The 19940-nt window shown below is 36.6% G+C and overlaps 1 protein-coding gene across 1 annotated transcript in view; it reads right to left on the reverse strand.

Annotated features, from left to right (window-relative positions):
• LOC141419708 (P2R1A-PPP2R2A-interacting phosphatase regulator 1-like) overlaps window positions 1-16228 on the reverse strand; it is a 40427-nt gene extending 24199 nt beyond the window's left edge. Inside the window, exons 1-7 of the mRNA XM_074063155.1 lie at window positions 16049-16228; window positions 12550-12628; window positions 7231-7284; window positions 3418-3461; window positions 3059-3113; window positions 1713-1805; window positions 509-567 (exon numbers count right to left, since the gene is read on the reverse strand). Coding sequence (XP_073919256.1) covers window positions 541-567; window positions 1713-1805; window positions 3059-3113; window positions 3418-3461; window positions 7231-7284; window positions 12550-12628; window positions 16049-16158 — 462 coding nt within the window. The 5' untranslated portion in view covers window positions 16159-16228 and the 3' untranslated portion in view covers window positions 509-540. The remainder of the gene's footprint in view (window positions 1-508; window positions 568-1712; window positions 1806-3058; window positions 3114-3417; window positions 3462-7230; window positions 7285-12549; window positions 12629-16048) is intronic.
• Between the last annotated feature and the right edge of the window lie 3712 nt (window positions 16229-19940).

Raw genomic sequence — 19940 nt, forward strand, 5'->3', positions numbered from 1 at the left:
TTTTTTTAGATAGAGTCATGCTATGTAGCCCATGCTGGCCTTGAACTTGCAATCTTCCTGCCTCAGCCTCCCAGCTGGTGGGACTATATACCTATAGTATACCATGTACTACCATTACCAGTTAGAACCGTGGAATTTTAAAAGAAATACTTATGTTCCTTCCACTGTCCTTGTACTACTGAGTAGGTAGGTCACTTTCCATATATTTAATTTAAAAACCATATACTATCACACATATTGTTAATATTGTAAGGAGATCTAATTTGCTACACATACACTACAAATGTGTATGTGTAGCTGTGGGACAGGGGTTGAGATCTAGTATAATCCTTGACTGACTGACTAACTCTACTTATTTGTTCATTCATTCATTTCCCACCTTATTTTGAAAAGTAGTTAAGGCAGCTAGTTTGGTGAATTATGCTCATATAATAAAAGTCATAATAGATGATTAACTGGAATTAAAATTTTCAATTCACATTTATAAGAATTTTATAGATAAAGATACCTCTTCTTATTAATGGTCCAAATTTACTTGGTCTAACAGTGTTGGTGGGCCTGTGAATTCTGAAATAAAACCATCATAATCATTACTAGAAAAGTTTTGAACAAAATCAATGATTATTTCATTATAAAAGATCAGAGTACATACACTAATGAGAACTCTATATACTACATGATATCACATCATCTTATTGCCTTTCTCTAAACATGGGTAAACACAGGAATACCTCAGGACAAAATTGTTTTCTAGTTCACAAAGACTCAGGATTTTGAAACCTTATAGTCTAGAAGTTCTTGCAGTACTGGTTGGGACTTGCCTTGAATCTAGGGGAGAATCACGGAGAAGTTCTTTAAAGTGCTAGATATAGCCAATGCTTATGAACAAGTTCAAGCTTGATCAGAAGAAGATTATGGTCAAGCAAGGTTAATGAATTGCTGAATTCTTCATATTTTCTTACTTGATTTTTTACAAAAGGATAAATCCAAAATAGTGATATTTCAACTTCACTAAAAAGAAATAACTTCTTTGATTGTCATAGAAGCTGGAGATATAATTTCTTTTAAGCTTCTAAAATTCATTTTTTTACAAGTCATTTGGTATTTTCAGGCAACATAAACTTACACTGAAAATTGTCATGTAGAATAGGGAATAGGATTGGAGGCATCTGGTGCAATTCACACAAATTTATAATGATGGAAAAAGACATTGCTAAAACCAAATTAGAATAGAGGTTTGAAAACCACCACCTTTCCCAGAAAACAGATCAGTGGCTTCCTAGGGCAGGCAGGGATAATGGGCCAGGGGGAGAATGAACAGAAAAGATAACAAGGAAATTATTTAGAGTATGAGAACTGTTCTACGTCTTGAATATGGGTGCAGTTATAGAATTGTACACAATTACCAAAATTAACCTAAAGTTGATGAATTTTAATATATTTAAATAATACTTTAAGCGATGGAAAAAGGAAAACTATCACTTTGTTTTGTTTGTTAGAGTCTTGCTAAACAATTTAGGCTGGACTCAAACTCCTGAATCTTCCTGCCTCAGCCTCTTGAGTGCTAGGATTAGAAGCACTACCATGCTCTTCAGGAAAACTGTCACTTAGAGACAGATATACCATAGTCAAATATATTCCCCCAAATATTTGAATAACTATTAATTTTATCAGTATTTTAAGAGACAGAGACTTTTAGGCTCCTTTCTTACCTTTCCAATCTTCTTGGAGAGAGAAGTTGCTGAGGATACTGGAATTAGATCAATGCCCCTTACAGAGGATGGTTTCTCCAAATTGTTGCCATTCTTAAGCAAAAAGCAGTGTACAATTGCAGCACCAATTGCTACTAATCAAATACTTGGGAAAATAGTTATTGCATGGGAAAGGGAATTCTTAGTAGTGAGTCACTTGCTGTGCTATGGTAAGGAGACCATACTATGACAAAGCAAGCAGGGAACCCAAGATTCACTTTAATAACAAAGATGCCTTTGCTTTTTGAAGGAGGTATGGTGGTAGCTAAGGGGCTTTCCTAGCATCCCAGAAAGACCTAGAATGTGAGTACTCTCAATACTGAGAAATATATACACAAGCCCTAAATCTAAGCTTTTATTTTTGGTTTGATCTGTACTTTGCTATTGAAAACAATAATACTTTGCCCAGGAAAGGACCAAAAAGGATTTAGTTAGAGCTAAAGCAGGAATAGAGATAGAGCAGGAATAATTACATCTCTCATTCACATTTTTAATATCTCTATATGTTATGCTATAGGCATAAGATGCAATATTTTCCAGTAGCTCTCTTGTCTATAGCTTAACACATAGCTTTTCACTTAAACATATTTAAAATATAGTTATGCTTACTTAGTTGTGGTAGTTGAATGATATTTACTATTCTAATGTACAGTTAATAAATTATATAGGAGCGAATGAAATCATTTATTTTGTGATCTAAACATTTTAGCACAATGAACTTTTTTTTAAAGGCTTACTAGGATGGAGAGGAAACTGGTCCACAACAGCTATACTTTTGTCTTTTTTTTTCTTTGAGACAGAGTCTCACTATTTTGCCCAGGCTGGCCTGGGAGTTCTGGGCTCTAGGGATCCTCCTACCTCAGCCTCCTCAGTGCTAGGGCTATAGACACACCATCATGCCCAGCTATAGCTATGGTTTTGTATTACATAACTATGTAATTTGAACCTGACTTTCAAACAATGATAGTTGTTTTTATGGGTAAAACCATAGGCTGTTTCTTAAAATCAATCAAAAATTACTTATGCCAAGAATAGTGGTACATGCCTATAATCCCAGCATACAGGAGGCTGAGGCAGGAGGATCACAAGCTTGAAGCCAGTCTGGGCTTCGAGGAAAGGCCAGAGTTCCAGGCCAACGTGGGCTACATAATAAGATGCTCTCTCAAAAAAATTCCTTATGCAGCAGATATAATTTTAGTATCAAATGAGAGCTTAAATTTCTAGAAATTATAATGAAACTAGGCAACATGATACTGCATCAGTGAAAATTCAAAACATTCTACAAGACTGAAATGTTAATACTGTACCAGATTCAAACTTGTTTCCCAAGACTGACATATCTGCATTGCAGTGTGTACCTCCCTACAAGAGAAAAGAAATCAGTACTGAAGTTTGCCTATCTGAAGAAAAAGATACAGCTGAATATACAAATGATCAAAATAGTCCTTCAAGTTGGACCTGGTGGTTCATGCCTATAATCCCAGCACTTGGAATGCTGAGGCAGGAAAATTGTGCGTTCAAGGCCAGCCTGTGCTACACAGTAAGACCCTGTCTCCAAAAACTAAGGGCTGGGTATGTAGCTCAGCGGCAGAGCACAGTATGTGCCCTGGGTTCTATTCCTGAGAACTATAAAAAAGAAATAGTAATTCAAAGTAAGAGTACTCACCGTTCATGCATTGCTTCTCTACTTGTTAAATCCATACATTCTTCCTGGAAGGTGGGAAAATAAGAACAAACTGATGCTCAGATCCTTTGCAAAGGTTCATTTGGGTTGAAAGTTTCAAAAATTCTTTTGGATGTATTATTATTATTATTATTCATTGGACCATAACAGAGCTACAGCATAAATGAATCTCAAAACAATTATCTTGTTTTCTACTCTTCATTGCTACACAAATTACCACAGCAATGATCTATTACTTACATGTTCTAGTACATAAGATATACAGAAACTGATTGGATGAAAGGCTTTGTACCCTCCTTCATTCAACAGAGAAGACACCAAAGATTCAAAATTATATGCTTTTCCCTACCATTGATACTATGACATTATTACTTATAGTCCAAAACAAACTAAATGTCTACTAGTGTAAGTTTGCTTAAGTAGATGAAGGGATTAATATGCTTTAAATCTAATCAGTGACATCAAAAAACATGTACTACATATTAAGCCAGAAAAATGGATTCTGTTATGTAAAATTGCCTCAGAATGATGTTCACTAAAAAGACAACATGTGCTAGTAAAATTTGAAGAAACTGAAACCTTTGTATATTGCTTAGTAAGGAAAAATGGTACAAACTCTGTGTAAAACAATTTAGTAGATACTCCAAAAGTTAAATAGGATTACAAAATTATTTAGTAATTTCACTTCTAGGTACATGCCCCAAAGAAGTGAAAAGAAGGACTTAAATAGATACTTGTGTGCCAATGGCCATAGCAGTACTATTCATAATAGCTAAAAGGTGAAAACAACCAAGTGTACCTTAACAGATGAGTCGTTAAAATGTGGCACATTCATACAATGGAATTTATTAAGCTATATAAAGAAATGAAGTTCTGAGACATGTCACAACATGGATGAATCTTGAAAACATGCTAAGTGAAATATGGCAGGACAAAACTGGATGATATATCTGGAAAGGTCAGACAGGGCCAGATCTATAGGGTCTTAAATAACTGAAGACTTAAAGAGCTTGGACAGAATAGCATAGTTATTGTCAGGACCATAGGCTTTGGAGCCAAAAAGAAGTGAGTCAAACTTCTGGTCTTTAACTTATTACCTGTGCAATCATAGGTAAGTGACATGAGTCTCAATTTTTTCATCTATATGAGGATGATGATAATAGGGAGGATATTGAGGTGGCTATACTGTGTGCCTAGCACACAGTAAGTGCTCAATATGTATTAGCTATTCTTATTATTACTATTCAAAAGGCTATGGGAAGCCATTAAAACTTTTTGTATAAACAAGAAAAAAGTAAAATTATGTTTTAGAAAAATTATTTTGGTGTTGATTATGGAAGTCAAGTTAAACTGGCTATTATCTCAATAATCTAGACCCAAGGGGCAGAGGAAGTGACAGTGAGAACACAGAGGATGTTGTTCTAATAGGATTAGAAGCCTAATTGCATAAAGTGGAAAATTAAGGAACAACTGAAGTCTTTCAGCTTTTTTTTTCTGTTGAGACAGGGTCTTGCTATGTATCCCAGCTTGCCTTGAACTTGAGAGCATCCTGCTTCAGCCTCCTGAGTACTGGGATTACAAGCATGAACTACCATACCCAGCGATTCAGTCTTTTAGAACAATGGAATAACAGTAAATCTCTTCAGCAAAATGTAATTGTTAGTGTAGTTCTTCCATTTCATATTTATGTAGATGTGTTCCTCTAAGTGAGAAACTCAAGGTATTTTGTAATTCACTCAATGGAAAAGTGAAGAGTAAAAATTTTCCTGTAACTGGGACAGAAGTTTATGTAACATCCCTCCCATTCAAAATAGAAGCATTAGCTAACATCAGCTACTGCTACTAAAAAGTGGTTGAGGCCAGGTATGGTGAGTTACAGGCCAACCTGGGATACATAGTGAGACCTTGTCTCAAAACAAACAAACAACAACAAAAAAGAAAGAAATACGCAATGTAAGCTATCAGACCATTAAACTGTTGAGAATAAGTCTTAATTTGTCACTCATTCAGTACCCAGATTGAAAGTTAATGTTATTTCTATGTATCTTTCTCATTTTCTACTTGTTTTTCACTTTAAATATTTATAATATATAGTGTCACCATGGAAATATGCTGCTCTACAACTTACATTACTAGTCAGTTAAGTTAGGATTTATTTCAAGCTTCATGATCAAATTGCACCATGTAACCAATTTTCAAATATTTCATTTAAGGGAAGCAAAGAAACAAATTGCACAGATAAACCAGAGGTCACATTAGCTACTGAAGTTCTTTCATTCTTTAAAAATCTCAAAGCAGTAGAAGGGGTGAATTCAAGTATGATATATTTGATACATTGTAAGAACCTTTGTAAATGCTACAATGTACCCCCACCCAGCACAACAATAAAAAATTTTTTTTAAAAAGCATGGTACCATGTCAGCATGCTTGACAATTTTGAATTTGAAAAGTGCTTTGAACTTTAATTTACACACACACACACACAAGAATCTCAAGCTGGGTGCTGGTAGCTCACACCTGTAATCCTATCGACTCAGGAAGCAGAGATCAGGAGGATTGTGGTTCAAAGCCAGCATGAGCAAATAGATTGAGACCCTATCTCGAAAATACCCAACACAAAAAGAGCTCGTGAAGTGGCCTCAAGTGATAGAGTGCCTACCTAGCAAATGTGAAGCCCTCAGTTCAAACGCCAATACCACCAAAAAGAAAAAAGAAATCTCAAATTATACTCACAAAGAAAAAATGTTTTATCTACTCTAAAAGAATATGTTTTACCACACTTTCTTGTTAGTGGATGGTACAGCGACCTTAGAGAAAGCCATGGTGCAGGAAGGAGAGGGAAGAGAGGGAAAGAAAGCAACAGTTGGAGGACTAACAGCTAGGTACTATTATGGGTTTTGTGCTACTGAAACAGGGAAAGCAGAGATGGAAAAGAACTCAGGAAGTTGGGGCTAAATCTTGCTTCTAACATTCATGAACTCTGGGCATTAGGTAAATTAGTAGATTTCTCCCATCTTTAATTTGTTAAAGATGAAATGAGACCACAAATGTAAAGTACCTATTATATTGCAAAAGTGCTTCATAACCAGTTAAGAATTCCTTTAAAAAGTCTGTTTGTAGCTGGATCAGAAAAACGTACCACCTGTGGTGGAGTGGTGATTTGATCTTCTGAGTCCTGCAACTAATCCTTTGATAATTAAAAAGGTTTAATTCTGTACTTTGCTTATGCTATTAAACACACACACACATACACACACATACACACACACACACACACACACACACACACACACACACACAGCACAACATAGGCCAGTGAAATACGCTGTGTCCCTTAACTCAGATCACTAAGTGGTGAAAGGAAAACAATAGCATAAAGGTCATTTTATCTGTCAAAAAATTCTTTATCTCAGGGTTTAAAAAAATATAACTCTTGTTATATGGAGCTGAATGTAATTTTTATATTTATCTCTTCCTTGAGATCTGTGGAAAAAATAGATTCAAAGCATAAGGCTAGGCAGTTTTTCTGGAAACTATCCATTTTTTGAGACAGGGTCTTACCATGTAGTCCAGACTGCCCTCAAACTCTTAATCCTCTGCTTTAGCCTCCCAAGTGCTGTGATTACAGGCCTGCACTACCATGTCTGGTATGGATTTTTTTTACCTAACCATTCCTGATATTAAAAACTTAATTACATGTGACCTAGCTTAGAATTATTGAAAATAGGTGTTTTTTAAAAAATGAAATAAAACATATTTTTTAAAATGAACAGCTGTTAATTTTGAGAATCTTACCTGTTTTATTTGATGAAGGCGGCTGGCAGATGTACGAATAGAAGGTAGAAACAACTGAAATTTAAAATATAAAATATAAAATTTTCTGGATAAAGTCAAGCTAACTTGTTTCTTATTAATAATGTTTAAATATTTAGTCAATGTTGAATTATCTAAACTATTAAGTGCCTCATGTATGCTAGCAATGGTATCAGTTAAGATCAAAGTTTTTAAAAAACTTCAACTAGGGGCTGGAGGGAGAGAAGGGGAGAGAAGGCTCTGAGGCCAAAAGGGTGAAGATGTTGCAAAGTTTTAAATGCCAGGCTCAAAAAGTTTGAACTGTGGAAAAATGATCAATCTGATATTCATAAGAGAGGAGTGGGTTATAGCGAACAGCACCATCTGTTTAACTTTGGAATGGACATACTCAGATATCCAGTCCCGAGTCTGGTTCAGGTATGTGAAAGGAAGTGGCAGAGGAAGAGAAGGAAGTGGCAGAGGAAGAGAAGGAAGTGGCAGAGGAAGAGAAGGAGGTGTCTGGAAGCTATGGACTCATATTGGCCTGTATTAATCATGTTCAAGGGCAGATGTTTCAAGAATGTTTCTAATTCAAGTCAATACTACTACTAGCTAACCCTCTCATGAAAGTCAGAAAAATTTTCTGGATAAAACTTACATAAAAAGGACACATGGGATATATGATTGGGTGCTATGTAGGACAGTGTTATGAATAACATACCGGAGCTCCTCCTTCATTTCCATTAAATGTGATAACAGCAATAATGTATATAATATGCTTAGCACAACTCTTGGCACATAGTAAGTGATGAATAAATGGCAACTGACTATTATTACTGCCACCATTACCACCACCATCAAACACTTCTGGAATTCAATATTTACTTATCAATAAGCAACAACTTGGATTATATGGAATAAATTTAGAAAGCTAAGCTATATGTCCCCTGCTACACAGCATTCTTTAGTCTTTTTCTTATATCATATTTAATTTTTGTTTATTTTTAATAGATTTTATTTTTATGGCAGCAAAATTGTGGAAATTATAAAGGTTTCCATTATACATACACACAGCCTCCCACACCATACACATAGCCTCCCACACCATCAAAATCCCTCACCAGAGGGGTAAATTGTTACAACAGAGAAACCTACACTGATACATCCTTATCAGCCAAAGTCCATAGTTTACATTAGGGTTCACTCTTGGAGCTGTACATTCTGTGGGTTCAGATAAATGCATGACATGTATTCACCATTACAGTATCATACAATGTCATTTCACTGTCCTAAAATTCTTTGGTGCTCTGCCTATTCATCGTGATCTTTTTTAAAAAACAGAAATTCAGTCACCTTTTTCTTATGAAGCAATACATGTTCAGTATGCAACATAATTTATGGGGGACAAAACAGTATCGCTCATTGTCCAGAGATAACCATGGTAAATATCTTGGTGTTTATTTTTTCAGACCTTGATACTACTGCACATACTATGTAGCTTGGGTTTATACGTATAATTTAGTACATTCTGAGCATCTTTCCATGTTCAAATTCATTCATAACACCATTTTAAAAAGCTAAATATTAGCTGAGTGCCAATGGCTCACACCTGTAATCCTAGCCACTTAGGCGACTGAGATAGGGAGGATCGTAGTTTGAGGCCATCCCAGCAAATAGTTCAAGACACTCTCATTTCCAAAATAACTACAAGCCAAATGGACTGGAGGTGTGGCTCAAGCAGTAGAGCACCTGCTTGGTAAGCACAAAGCCTTGAGTTCAAACCCCACCCCACAAAAAAAAGCTAAATATTATACAATATTGATGTACCATAGTATTTGTGTTTTCTCTTTTGTTCATCTTCTCAGACGTAACATAACAGTAAGCAACACATAGTGCCAGACACATTTTTATCTCACTCAATTCTTACAACAGTCCCCTTATGTAAGCACTATTATAATTTCCATTTTAAAGATGAACTGCGGGCTAGAAAGATTAAGCAACTTGTCCAAGGTCATACACCTTGGGACTGCTAGATCTAGGATTCAAACACTGGTAACAAAGTCTCTTCCATTTAATCTGTTCCCTATTGTTGGATACTCAGATGGCTGCCACATTTTTTTGCTGTCTCTTATAAGCAATTCTGTAGTAACATCTTTTAAGATAATCTTTGTACACATTCTTAACTCTTTAGGATAAATTCATAGAGTAGAAATTTGGGGGTCTCAAGGTTGTTAATATGTATTGGCAAACTATCTTCCAGAAAGTTTACACAAATTTACTTCTCAGCAGGGTATAAGAATATCAGTTTCCTTGTATCTTTCCATCATTAGACATTGGTAATTCAAAAATTTTAAATTTTGTATGCCCATTATTAAGGCATATTATAAAAATAATTGACCTCCCACAATGAGCAGAAAATATGATTCATACAGTTTTTGGATAGTCTTCTCCAATGTTTTTAGTAGTACTAATGATGTGTAGTGGTGTGAACTGAATCTGGGAAATGTTTGGTTTTCTCTAAAAGTTATTAAATATGTGCGTGTGTACACATCTTTGAAGAAGCAATATTTTATTAAGTTTTTTTTAAGACAGAGTCTCATTACATAGGTTAGGCTGGCCTCAAACTCGCCATCTTCCTGCTTCAGCCTCCCAAGTGCTGGAATTATAAGCATGTATCACTACACCCAGCTCAGGATCTTATTGTTTAGTTCATTGTGCTGATATTCATATCTTCATAATTCAAATGCCCAGAATGTTCACAATATATAATGTGAAACAATTAGGTTTTTAAGCTATAAAATTTAATTGAAAAGACATGCTAACCTGAACTTAAATATATGCATATTTTCTTTTTTATTTGTTCTTATTTTATGCATATTTTCTACATTCAAATTATACTTCAGCTGAATTAACATGATGTTTTATTTTCTTTCTTTTTCTTTTGACATGACATATTATTTTTTAAAAAGAGAGAACTATACAGTGTAGCAAACTGTTCCAAACTAATTATGAAAGACTTCCCAGAAGAGATTTTTTTTTAATTGATACCTAAGGGATGCCAAAGAACCAGTTTAGTTTCAGGTGAAGGCCTAGAATCTCCTATTGGAAAACTTAATCCAGGAAATCATGAAAAAACTACTAACTTCTATACATCAGTAAGATCTCAACCAAGATGCTATTAAAGTCACCAAACTATGTTAGACCTCCCTATATCAGGTCCTAATACAATACAGTGTTTGTTGACTTGGCTGAGAAAAGAAGATTGAATAGGTATGGGAGTTTAACAGCAAGTAGGTATTCAATAAATATGAGTGAAAGAATACATAAATGAGTGGGAAGAAGAAAGAGTTGTACAATGAGTAATTCTAATTTTTCCCACTATAACATTAATGTGCTTATGAGAATATTAAATATCATTCTATGAAGAAGAAAATGTCCAGTTTTAAAATTAAGAGGTAATATTTTTAAATAGGTTCTAAGCTATGACGTTTCACTAAATGTGTTCTATAAATTCATATAGTAGTGGATATTATAAGAGAAATCCATGAACAATTACATGAAAATAAATTAGATAATCTACATGACATGGACAAATTCCTGTTCAAGAAAACTTATTCAAGAAGAAAAACTCCCAACAAAGAAATGTCCAGGGCTAGATGTTTTCACTGGTGAATTCTACCACATTTAAAAGAAGAATTAACACCAATTCTACTCAAACTCCTCCAAAAGTAAAGACAAAAGTTATGGCTCAGTGATAGAACACATACTTAGCCTGATGAGGCTCTGGGTTCAATCCCTAGCACCAAAAAATTTTTTTAAATAGGGGGTACTTCCTAATACATCCTATGAGGCAGCACTGATACCACAAGAAAACTACAAACCAATGTTCCTTTCAAATACAGATGCAAAAAGATCTGTCCTAGGAATGCAAGGGTGGTTCCACATAAGAAAATCAATGCTATGGACTGGGGATATAGCTCAAGCAGTAGAGCACCTGCCTTGCAACCACGAACCCTGAGTTCAAATCCCAGTAATAGGGAAAAAATTGATAGAGAAAATCAACGTAATACACCATTTTAATAGAAAAAAGGGGAGCCAGGTGCCCGTGGCTCATGCCTGTAATCCTAGCTGCTCAGGAAGCAGAGATCAGGAGGATTGTGGTTCGAATGCCAGCCTGGACAAACAGTTCATGAGACCCTATCTCCAAAAACCCATCACAAAAAAGGGTTGGTAGAGTGGTCAAGGTGTAAGCCCTGAGTTCAAACTCCAGTATTGAAAAAGAAAAAGAAAAGAAAGTAGAACGAAGGGGAAAAACACACAATCATCTCAAAAGATACAGAAAAAGCACTTGCAACAATTCAATACCCTTTCATGATTAAAAAAATGCTGGGCAAGTAGGTTAACATCATAGAGTGCATTTGCCAAATACCTACAGCTAACTGTCAAGGACAATGGTGAAAGACTGAACACTTTCTCTCTAAGATTAGGAATAAAAGAAGGATGTGAAGTGGTTTTTTCTTGCTGTTTTTTGGGGGGGCAGCACTGGAGTTGGAACTCAGGACCTCATGCTTGCTAGGCAGGCGCTCTTACCTCTTGAACCACTCCATCAAGGATGTGAGTTTTTGAAATTGGAGAGAGGCGATGGTTGAACAACACTGTGACTGCACTGAATGCCACTGATTTTATATTTTAAAATAGAAAATTGAAAGCTATGTGAATTATACCTCATTTAAAAAATATTCATATAATGAATCATTCATTCACTTTGGCTTATTGATTTACAAATATATTTTCTGTATTTCTTAGGTTTACTTAGCAGAAAAGAGTTATGATTAAGAGACTGCATTATAACACCATGAATAGCAAATTTTATTTACATTGAAGATAAATGTGAGGTAAAAGCTGAACTAAAAGCATAAAAATGACATTTACGAGAGCCTGCAAATTTTTCTCTCAAAGTTAGATTTCTTAAAAAGTTGGAAGCTAGATAGTCTTACATATAGAAACAAGTCTCAATGTTAAATCTGCATGGGATTTAAAAGTCAGTTCTGCTGCAGCTTCAGCACTGAACAATCCTAATTGTGTTGGGTGTGTTTTATTTTTCCTCAGTGATGTTTAGAGCAGTGTTTGTCAAGTGAGAACTGCTCAGAAATGCAAATTCTCAGGCTTAGCTCCAGACCTGCTGAATGAGAAACTCTGGTGGTGGGACCTGGTTGTTTGTTATAACAAGCCCTCCCTGTACACACTCAGGTTTGAGAATCACAAGTTAAGACCAATAAGCACAAGTTTTGGATAGGGAGACTGCCATAAGCATTTTCTTACCAGAACATGTCGGTTCATAAACATTGTACTGTTTCTTCTACTTCTTAAAGTGTCAGCTAGGAACACCTGTGAATTATCACTAAGAAGAAAAAGAAAATGTTTGTCATATAAAATTCGTTGAATTTTTTTAAACAAATACGATTTCTAATAGCTAAACAGCAATGCCATTAATGCAAACGGCTTCTTTGTGGAGATAACTATGCAGATTAGAAATTAACACATACCTGTGCACACACACACACACACACACACACACACACACACACACACACCTTCAGTCATCTAAGCCTAAACAAGTTTCTATGTAAGGTAAGAATTCTCAAACATGCCATAATTTACCACTAATCATGCTACTGAGAATCAGTACAATTTATAATTTATTTTGACCTTGGAAATATATCATTTTCAGGGTAAACCTATAACTGACTTAAATTTATGATTGGAGCTACAATGTGCAAACACAAATTCTCTCTCAACTTTTACATGAACAAGAGGGTAACCAATAGCAGGAGTTGAAATAACTAATATCTTCCACAGATAAGCTTTGTTTGGCCTACATGGTGTTAAAAATGTTCAATTCATTATGTACACTAAGAGATTTCACATTAAAAATCCAGACTGCAGATTTCCGACAACACTGGGCCACATTCCCACATGGCAACCACGGACTGATGCTGAACCACATTACAAACGCTGTTTAGGCCCTCAGCTTTCACTGTTGTCCATGCAGGTGGCCTCAATCCTATTTGACCTTGTAACCCTGAAGAAGTCATCTTCTCCTATTTAAGTTTTCTTTTTTTTACAATTGTATTTTGAAACAGACTCACAAGAAGTTGCAAAAAGAATAGATGGTTCCCATGTATCGTTCATCCCGCTTTTTCCAATGATAATAAGAAATCATCTTTAACACTTTCTGTCTTGCTGCTTATAGCCAATCAGGTGCTAGTCTTTGGTTTTACCTCTATGCTCTCTCTTATATCCATCTTATTCTTTTCAGGCTCCTTGCCAAATCCAATTCAAAGTGTTTTTCCTTTTCCACAGACTGCACAATAGTCTTATTGGCTTCCTCACTTCTGTTCTTTCCCTACTTCAAGCTATCCAACAGACTGCCAGGGTCACCTTCCTAAAGAACAGCTTGCTCTCCTGCTCACAACTTTCAGTGACTCTTAGTTGTCTGCCAAACCCAGCTCTTTACTGTGACATTCAAAGTCCTCTGCAATTTGGCTCCAGACTTTTGGATTTCAGGGACTAGCAAAATTTCAAAATAAAATCTAGGGACAAACATACAGTTGCCACCTTTTTATTTTGCCAAATACATTCTAGTGGGGTGACTATGGTTCACAATAACCTATTATATATTTTATGAATAACCAGAAGAGAGGAGCTCAAAAGCTCTGAACACCAAGTAATGTTAAGAAGGAAACGACAATAACCTTGGTTTGATCAAGCACACATTTTATACATGTATTGAACTATCTCACTGGACCTGACAGATATGCAAAATTATTGTTTAATCTAAATTTTTTAAGTTAAGGAAATAGAAATGCTAACTACCCTGATTTGGTCATTACACATTGTACACATGCAAAATTATCTCACTGTACTCCATAAATATGGACTACTAAAAATAAAAATGGTAATCAATTTTTTTGAAAAATTTCACCATCAACCAACACTAATCTTTCAGTTATAAAAGGACATTTTTGGCATTAAACAATGTAGGGGACTAACAATCTTAAGTGTTCTCCTGCCCCAGAAAGGACAATTAGCAACTACATAACATATTTAAGTATGCCACACTTAATTTTTTTAAAACATGGAATGGTGAACAAAAGCTTCACTTGGGAGCGGCACTGGTCAGCAGATGAACATTTGGAAGCCAGTGTTGCAGGCAAAGTTGATCATCCAGCTCTCTGGAATACACTTTTGCTTTTCTGCTTCCAAGCCTGTTCCATATACTTGAAATGCTGTTCCAGCCATCCAGCCCCTTCTCTTCCTGTGCACATCCAATGTATCTACTAAGGCCCATCGCAAATGCCACCTTCTTCCTGAACCTCTCCCTTATCCCTCACCAATCTCACCTCAGTTTCTCACTCACTTCTTTGAATTCATCTAGTACTCCCTGTATCTTCCTAAGTACTTGCCTTACACTACCATACATTTAAGTCCTCTGAGTATCTTACCTATTAAAATAAAAGTTTATTGAGCCTTGAGATACACATTTGCCTTGTGGTAATTTGCATAAAACAGGCAGAAACTCATTATCTTGTGAATGAGAGGTGGGTTTAACTTTTAACTTTCCTAGTCATTTTCCCTATGAGAATAGGAATGAGGTCAAACCACAGTACTGCTCCCCCCAAAAAAAATCACTGTCTTTGAGGGACTGAGATTGTAGCTCAACACCACACCCAGGTCATTATCTGCCTCTAAGGAGTCTTTTTAGACAATTTTCCCCTAACTGCTCTCTTTCCACTAAATTTAACACTGCAGATGCATTGTATATCTCCTTATGTACCAGATGTATATCTGTGCTTTGTACATAAAGAGAATAATATGACCCCCCACAAACCAATTTTCTTCTACTTTAGGAGGGGATATTATTCATCAAGAATGCGTAATGCAGGAAATGAAGGTTCTGTGATACCTAAACTTTTTGTTCAAATAAAAACTAGGTGTAAAAAGGTCCAAGTTTATTTGCTTAACAATCATTTCCATCTGGACTGTTCAGGTGAAGGTCAGAGCAAAGGTGACAAGTCAGCTGGGAGGATGAAAAAGAATTAGTCATGACAGATCTGGAGGCAGGGCTCAGGGGATGTTCAGTTTCTTCAAAGGAGTGGGTTAGGACATGGGGTGAGGAGCTACCGGCTTCCGGGCTCTGCTGCACTTCTCTAGCTGTAGCCTTTCCTTTCTCTCTAATTAATCCTACTTTATAAAAAAAAAGAGAGAGAGAGAGAGAAAGATGGGGTGAAATTACAAAAAAGTTGTGCTTCACACCAACTGGTTGCTGCTTTTGGGTTCCAGCATGTTGTCAGGAGAGAATGTTCAGGTCCAGATGTGTGTCAACCTTAGGATGAAGTGGGGTGTGCACTGTCCCTCGGGTAATCCCATCCTATCCCCTCCACCAGGGTGAAGTTGGAATCTTTGGACACCAGGAACAAGGGAGATATCTGCAGAACCTCGAATGGTTCTCATTTTAGCAGGTTTTTTTTTTTTTTTTTTTGCGGTACTGGGGCTTGAACTCAGGGCCTTCACCTTGAGCCACTCTGCCAGCCCTATTTTTTGTGAAGGGCTTTTCGAGATAGGGTCTTGAGAACTATTTGCCCAGGCTGGCTTCGAACTACCATCCTCCTGATCTCTGCCTCCTGACTAGCTAGGATTACAGGCGTGAGCCACCAACGCTGGTAACCTCGAATGGATGGGAATTCTAGCAGAGGTTACTTTTGTTCAACACCTCCCTCTTGCGCCCCTTGCCTCCTCCAGCATCTTAACCCTGGCTCACCCATATCCATTCATCAGAGGGACGCTGTTGGATCTTTTGAGGATGCTGCCTTCAGTGATAGTGGGACTTTGCAGCAGCCCCAAATCTACTTCCATTTCCTCCTGTGCCATGTCAGTGTCGAGGACGAAGCCACTTCTTAATTCGAAATTCTCAAGGCTTTCTGGGTCCCATTCACAGAAAGGCAAGTTGTCTTGGTGGGGGGATGATGTAAGGAAAGGGACAACAGGGGAGAAAGAGAGGAGGGAAGAAAGCTCTTAGATGAGTAGAGGTGCTCATCTTTTTTTTTTTAACTTTTAAAAAATTTTGGTAGCACTGGGGTTTGAGCTCAGGGCCTCACGCTTGCGAGGCAGGCACGTGTACTACTTGAGCCGCTCGCCAGCAGGTGTTCATGTTTGTAACCCTAGTATCCCTAACACCAGTGGACACAAAGTATGGCAGAACTGGCTCCAAACCTCCTACCTCCCATAATTGTCTCAACCCCCTGACGCTGAAAAGGGCCAAGTCTTATAATAAGGCGAGGAATTTCTGTCAGTCACCGCCACTATAATCCTTCTCCTTTACTTTTTTCCCTCCTCGGCAGTACTGGGGTTTGAACACAGCTTGCCAAGCAGGCGCTCTACCACTTGAGCCACGCCCTCAGCCCTTTCTCATTTACCTTTCTAAACCTTCGCCACCACAAGTAAGCCTTTCGCGCCAAAACCAAAAACTCTGACCCTTCCTTACTGCCTTCTAGAATCGCCTGGTTCCCGCCCCTCTGCGCACGCGCTCTGTGTCAGACAGCCGACGCACGGTTTCTTCGCAAGCAGTTAGCGTCATTTCAGGAGCTTTTGGCGCCTTGCCAGGGCGCACGCGCAGTCGAGGAGCAGCCTTCCCCACCAGCACCTCCCCCTCCCTTCTCTCTTGCTAGTACAGAGTTACCACGGGTTTTCATCTGCTCCTGTGGTGACCCTGACGTGCTTCTTACCCATTATTTAGGAAAGAAAGAGTTGGGGGGAATTGTACGTGGGCGCCCTCCTTTCTGCCCTGTTTCTAATACTCAGTTTTCTCAGTTTTACTTAATCATCCACGTATGACTGAGGCCAACAAGCTTGTTTAAGCTCCCATGATAAAAATTTCTATCCTCTAACTGCGGGCACATTATACATCTGTAACGAAAAAACCCTGAAGGCTGAAGAGAAAAAAAGAAAAGCTTCTAAGTGCTTAGGAATCATTTTTTTTCAACATGGTTGCCTTAAAACACACACACACACACACACACACACACACACACACAATCGCAGACCGTGTATTTTCACATTGTATAAAATCTAGCTCCTCCTAACTATTCATCTGAAAAGTCCTCAATTTACAAAATTTGATTAAGATAATGAGGCATATTTTCTTAAAACAAATATCTCAAAATCCACCCAAATCAGTGTTTCCATTTCTCATAGTATAGCAGCTATACAAAATTTAATAATTCTTGCATGGCTTATAACATATAAAGAATTGTTCTTTTAGAATTTTTTACCTCCAGTGAATGAATCACATTGAGTACTGAAAACTCCATGCTAATAATATTATAAAACCACACATTTTAGGAACCACATACAGAATTGGCAACAAAGGTAAATGAACCTATTGAAATAGGAATTGTTAATTAAAATAGTTACAACATTGTGTAGCATTTTTCAGCTTACAAAATGTTTTCACATCTCAGTTGGTTCATTCATCACTTGCTCAGTTAGTCAGTGGTGAGCTTAAAAAATGGCATTGTCTTGAGAGTTAATGACAAGTTATGACATGTAAGATCATAATCATTTATTCTTCATTCATTCTGGGAACAGAAGAAGAAAAGCTTGATTATATTAGGCTGAATTAGATTACCTGAATCCCAGACACGAGCGTGATTTGGAGTCTCCATTGTTGATGTAAGACAGGTTAATAATAGCTACCATTTATTGGGCACTTATGTGCCTGGTACTGTCCTAATCACTTTAAATATGTGATCACATTTAATGCTTACAATAATTCTTTGGGGTAGGCACCATCATAGTGCCCATTTTTTGAAGGAGGAAACCGAAGAGAGAGGGGTTGGTTATTCAAATTACAATGACTAAGTGGCAAAGCTAAGAGTCTTCTGCTTTTCTGTTTAAAAATACAGATGAGATGGTGTCTCTGAATATTTCCCTGGACACTATTTCTATAATCGTAAGCATCTGATAAATATTTATTAAAGTATTTTATAAATTAATGAACATTTAAATAATCTTCCCTTCATATTTGTCTTGTAAAATAGATAAATCATTAATATTTCCCAGTTCAGATGAATGTAAAGAGATTAATGGTACATAGGTAAGTACCAGCAGAACCTAGGCTACTATAAAAATCTGAAAGGCACTGTTAAAACTCCCAGGGTACCTGGAAAATTTTTATAAAAGATGGTGGCTAAAGCTGAGTAAAGTCAGAGTGAATGCAAAAGTCAGTGGTTAAAGACATAATAAAGGGTCAAAACCAAACTGTCTCAATGACAGAAAAATATGGAGTAACCCAGTGAACAAGTAGCTTTTACCTATATTCTACTGCTCAGTTCACTTTTCAAAGTTTACTAATAGCCTTGGAAGATAATACGGTTTAATGAATATATTTTGAATAAATAGACAAAATGTCATATCCCAAATAATTGCAGATATAATTTTTAAAAGTCTAAGTAAATAACATTAAGCAACTACATATAATAAAATGACTGATAAAGCACAACTAAGGGACTGTGTTTCATAAAAAAGGAGTAGCAGTAATATGAAATAACTAAGCATATGATATTGGAATTCTCTTTGACTAGAGAACAGGTACATGTCAGGAACCCAACACCTATAGAGGTATAGACAGGACTCATAGTGCACATACAGGTTAGAATATTAAAAGGAACAAGCACTGCAAACCCAGAGGGAATTCTGTGTGCTACAATGGCAAACACATTTGAAGAAATTATCTTTACTTCTCCCCATTTTTACCTATACGTTATTATACCAACCTGACTGTTTCACGATGATATTTTCCTGTTCCATAGTAATAGGCCATGATCTTGGATCACTGGTTTGCTTAGATCTATATCTTAAAACTTAAGCTACTCCTCGCTTTGTATGGCCCAGTCTGATGCCATCTGTTGAAGTCTCATCTATAAAAGGTGTCCCACAGCCATGTCATAATCAGCTTTTTATTTTATCAGTTGTTATGGAAACTTTAAAGGTACATTTCAACCTTTTGTTTCCACAACAGCAAGTGAAATACAAATTGAACCCCAGGCCATAAACCACAAATAACCCAAACCTCCCAAAATATTTATATGAAAGGTAAAGGAAGCTAGGTAGGCAAGAATGATGTGAATCCAAGCTGGAAATGATGATCAAAATAGCAAGCACCCTTCTTCTCACATCCTGGAAAATTATTCAGTTCCTGAAAGTTAGGGATTCAATTAATTTTTTGGACTTCCCAGAGTTAGGGACTATGTATGTGGTCAACAAATTATTGTTCAGTAGCTCTTGTGAACCAAAGAATTTATTATAATTTATTGATAAAGGGGAGTGGATATTGTTGAGACTTTGAGATAAAAAGAGGTATATAAGTTGTTAAAAAAAAGAGGTTGAGCTGGTGTCGTGGCTCAAGTGGGTAGAGTGCCTGCCTAGAAAGTGTTCAAACCCAAGTAATGCCAAAAAAAAAAAAAAGAAAAAAAAGAAAAAAAGTTCCTGTTTCCAATCTAGCTGGCAGATTAAAAGAAATTTAAAGGAAACTATCCAAAAGTGCTTTTAAAAGAAACCTCGTTAGAATCACAAAGCATAAATGCTGAGATATGACAGTTTGGTATGGCAAGTTTAATATGGAACAAATGAATTGAAAATTTACCTCTTCCTAA

The sequence above is a fragment of the Castor canadensis genome, chromosome X, assembly GCF_047511655.1.
Source record: "Castor canadensis chromosome X, mCasCan1.hap1v2, whole genome shotgun sequence".
In the NCBI taxonomy this organism is placed as follows: Eukaryota; Metazoa; Chordata; class Mammalia; order Rodentia; family Castoridae; genus Castor; species Castor canadensis.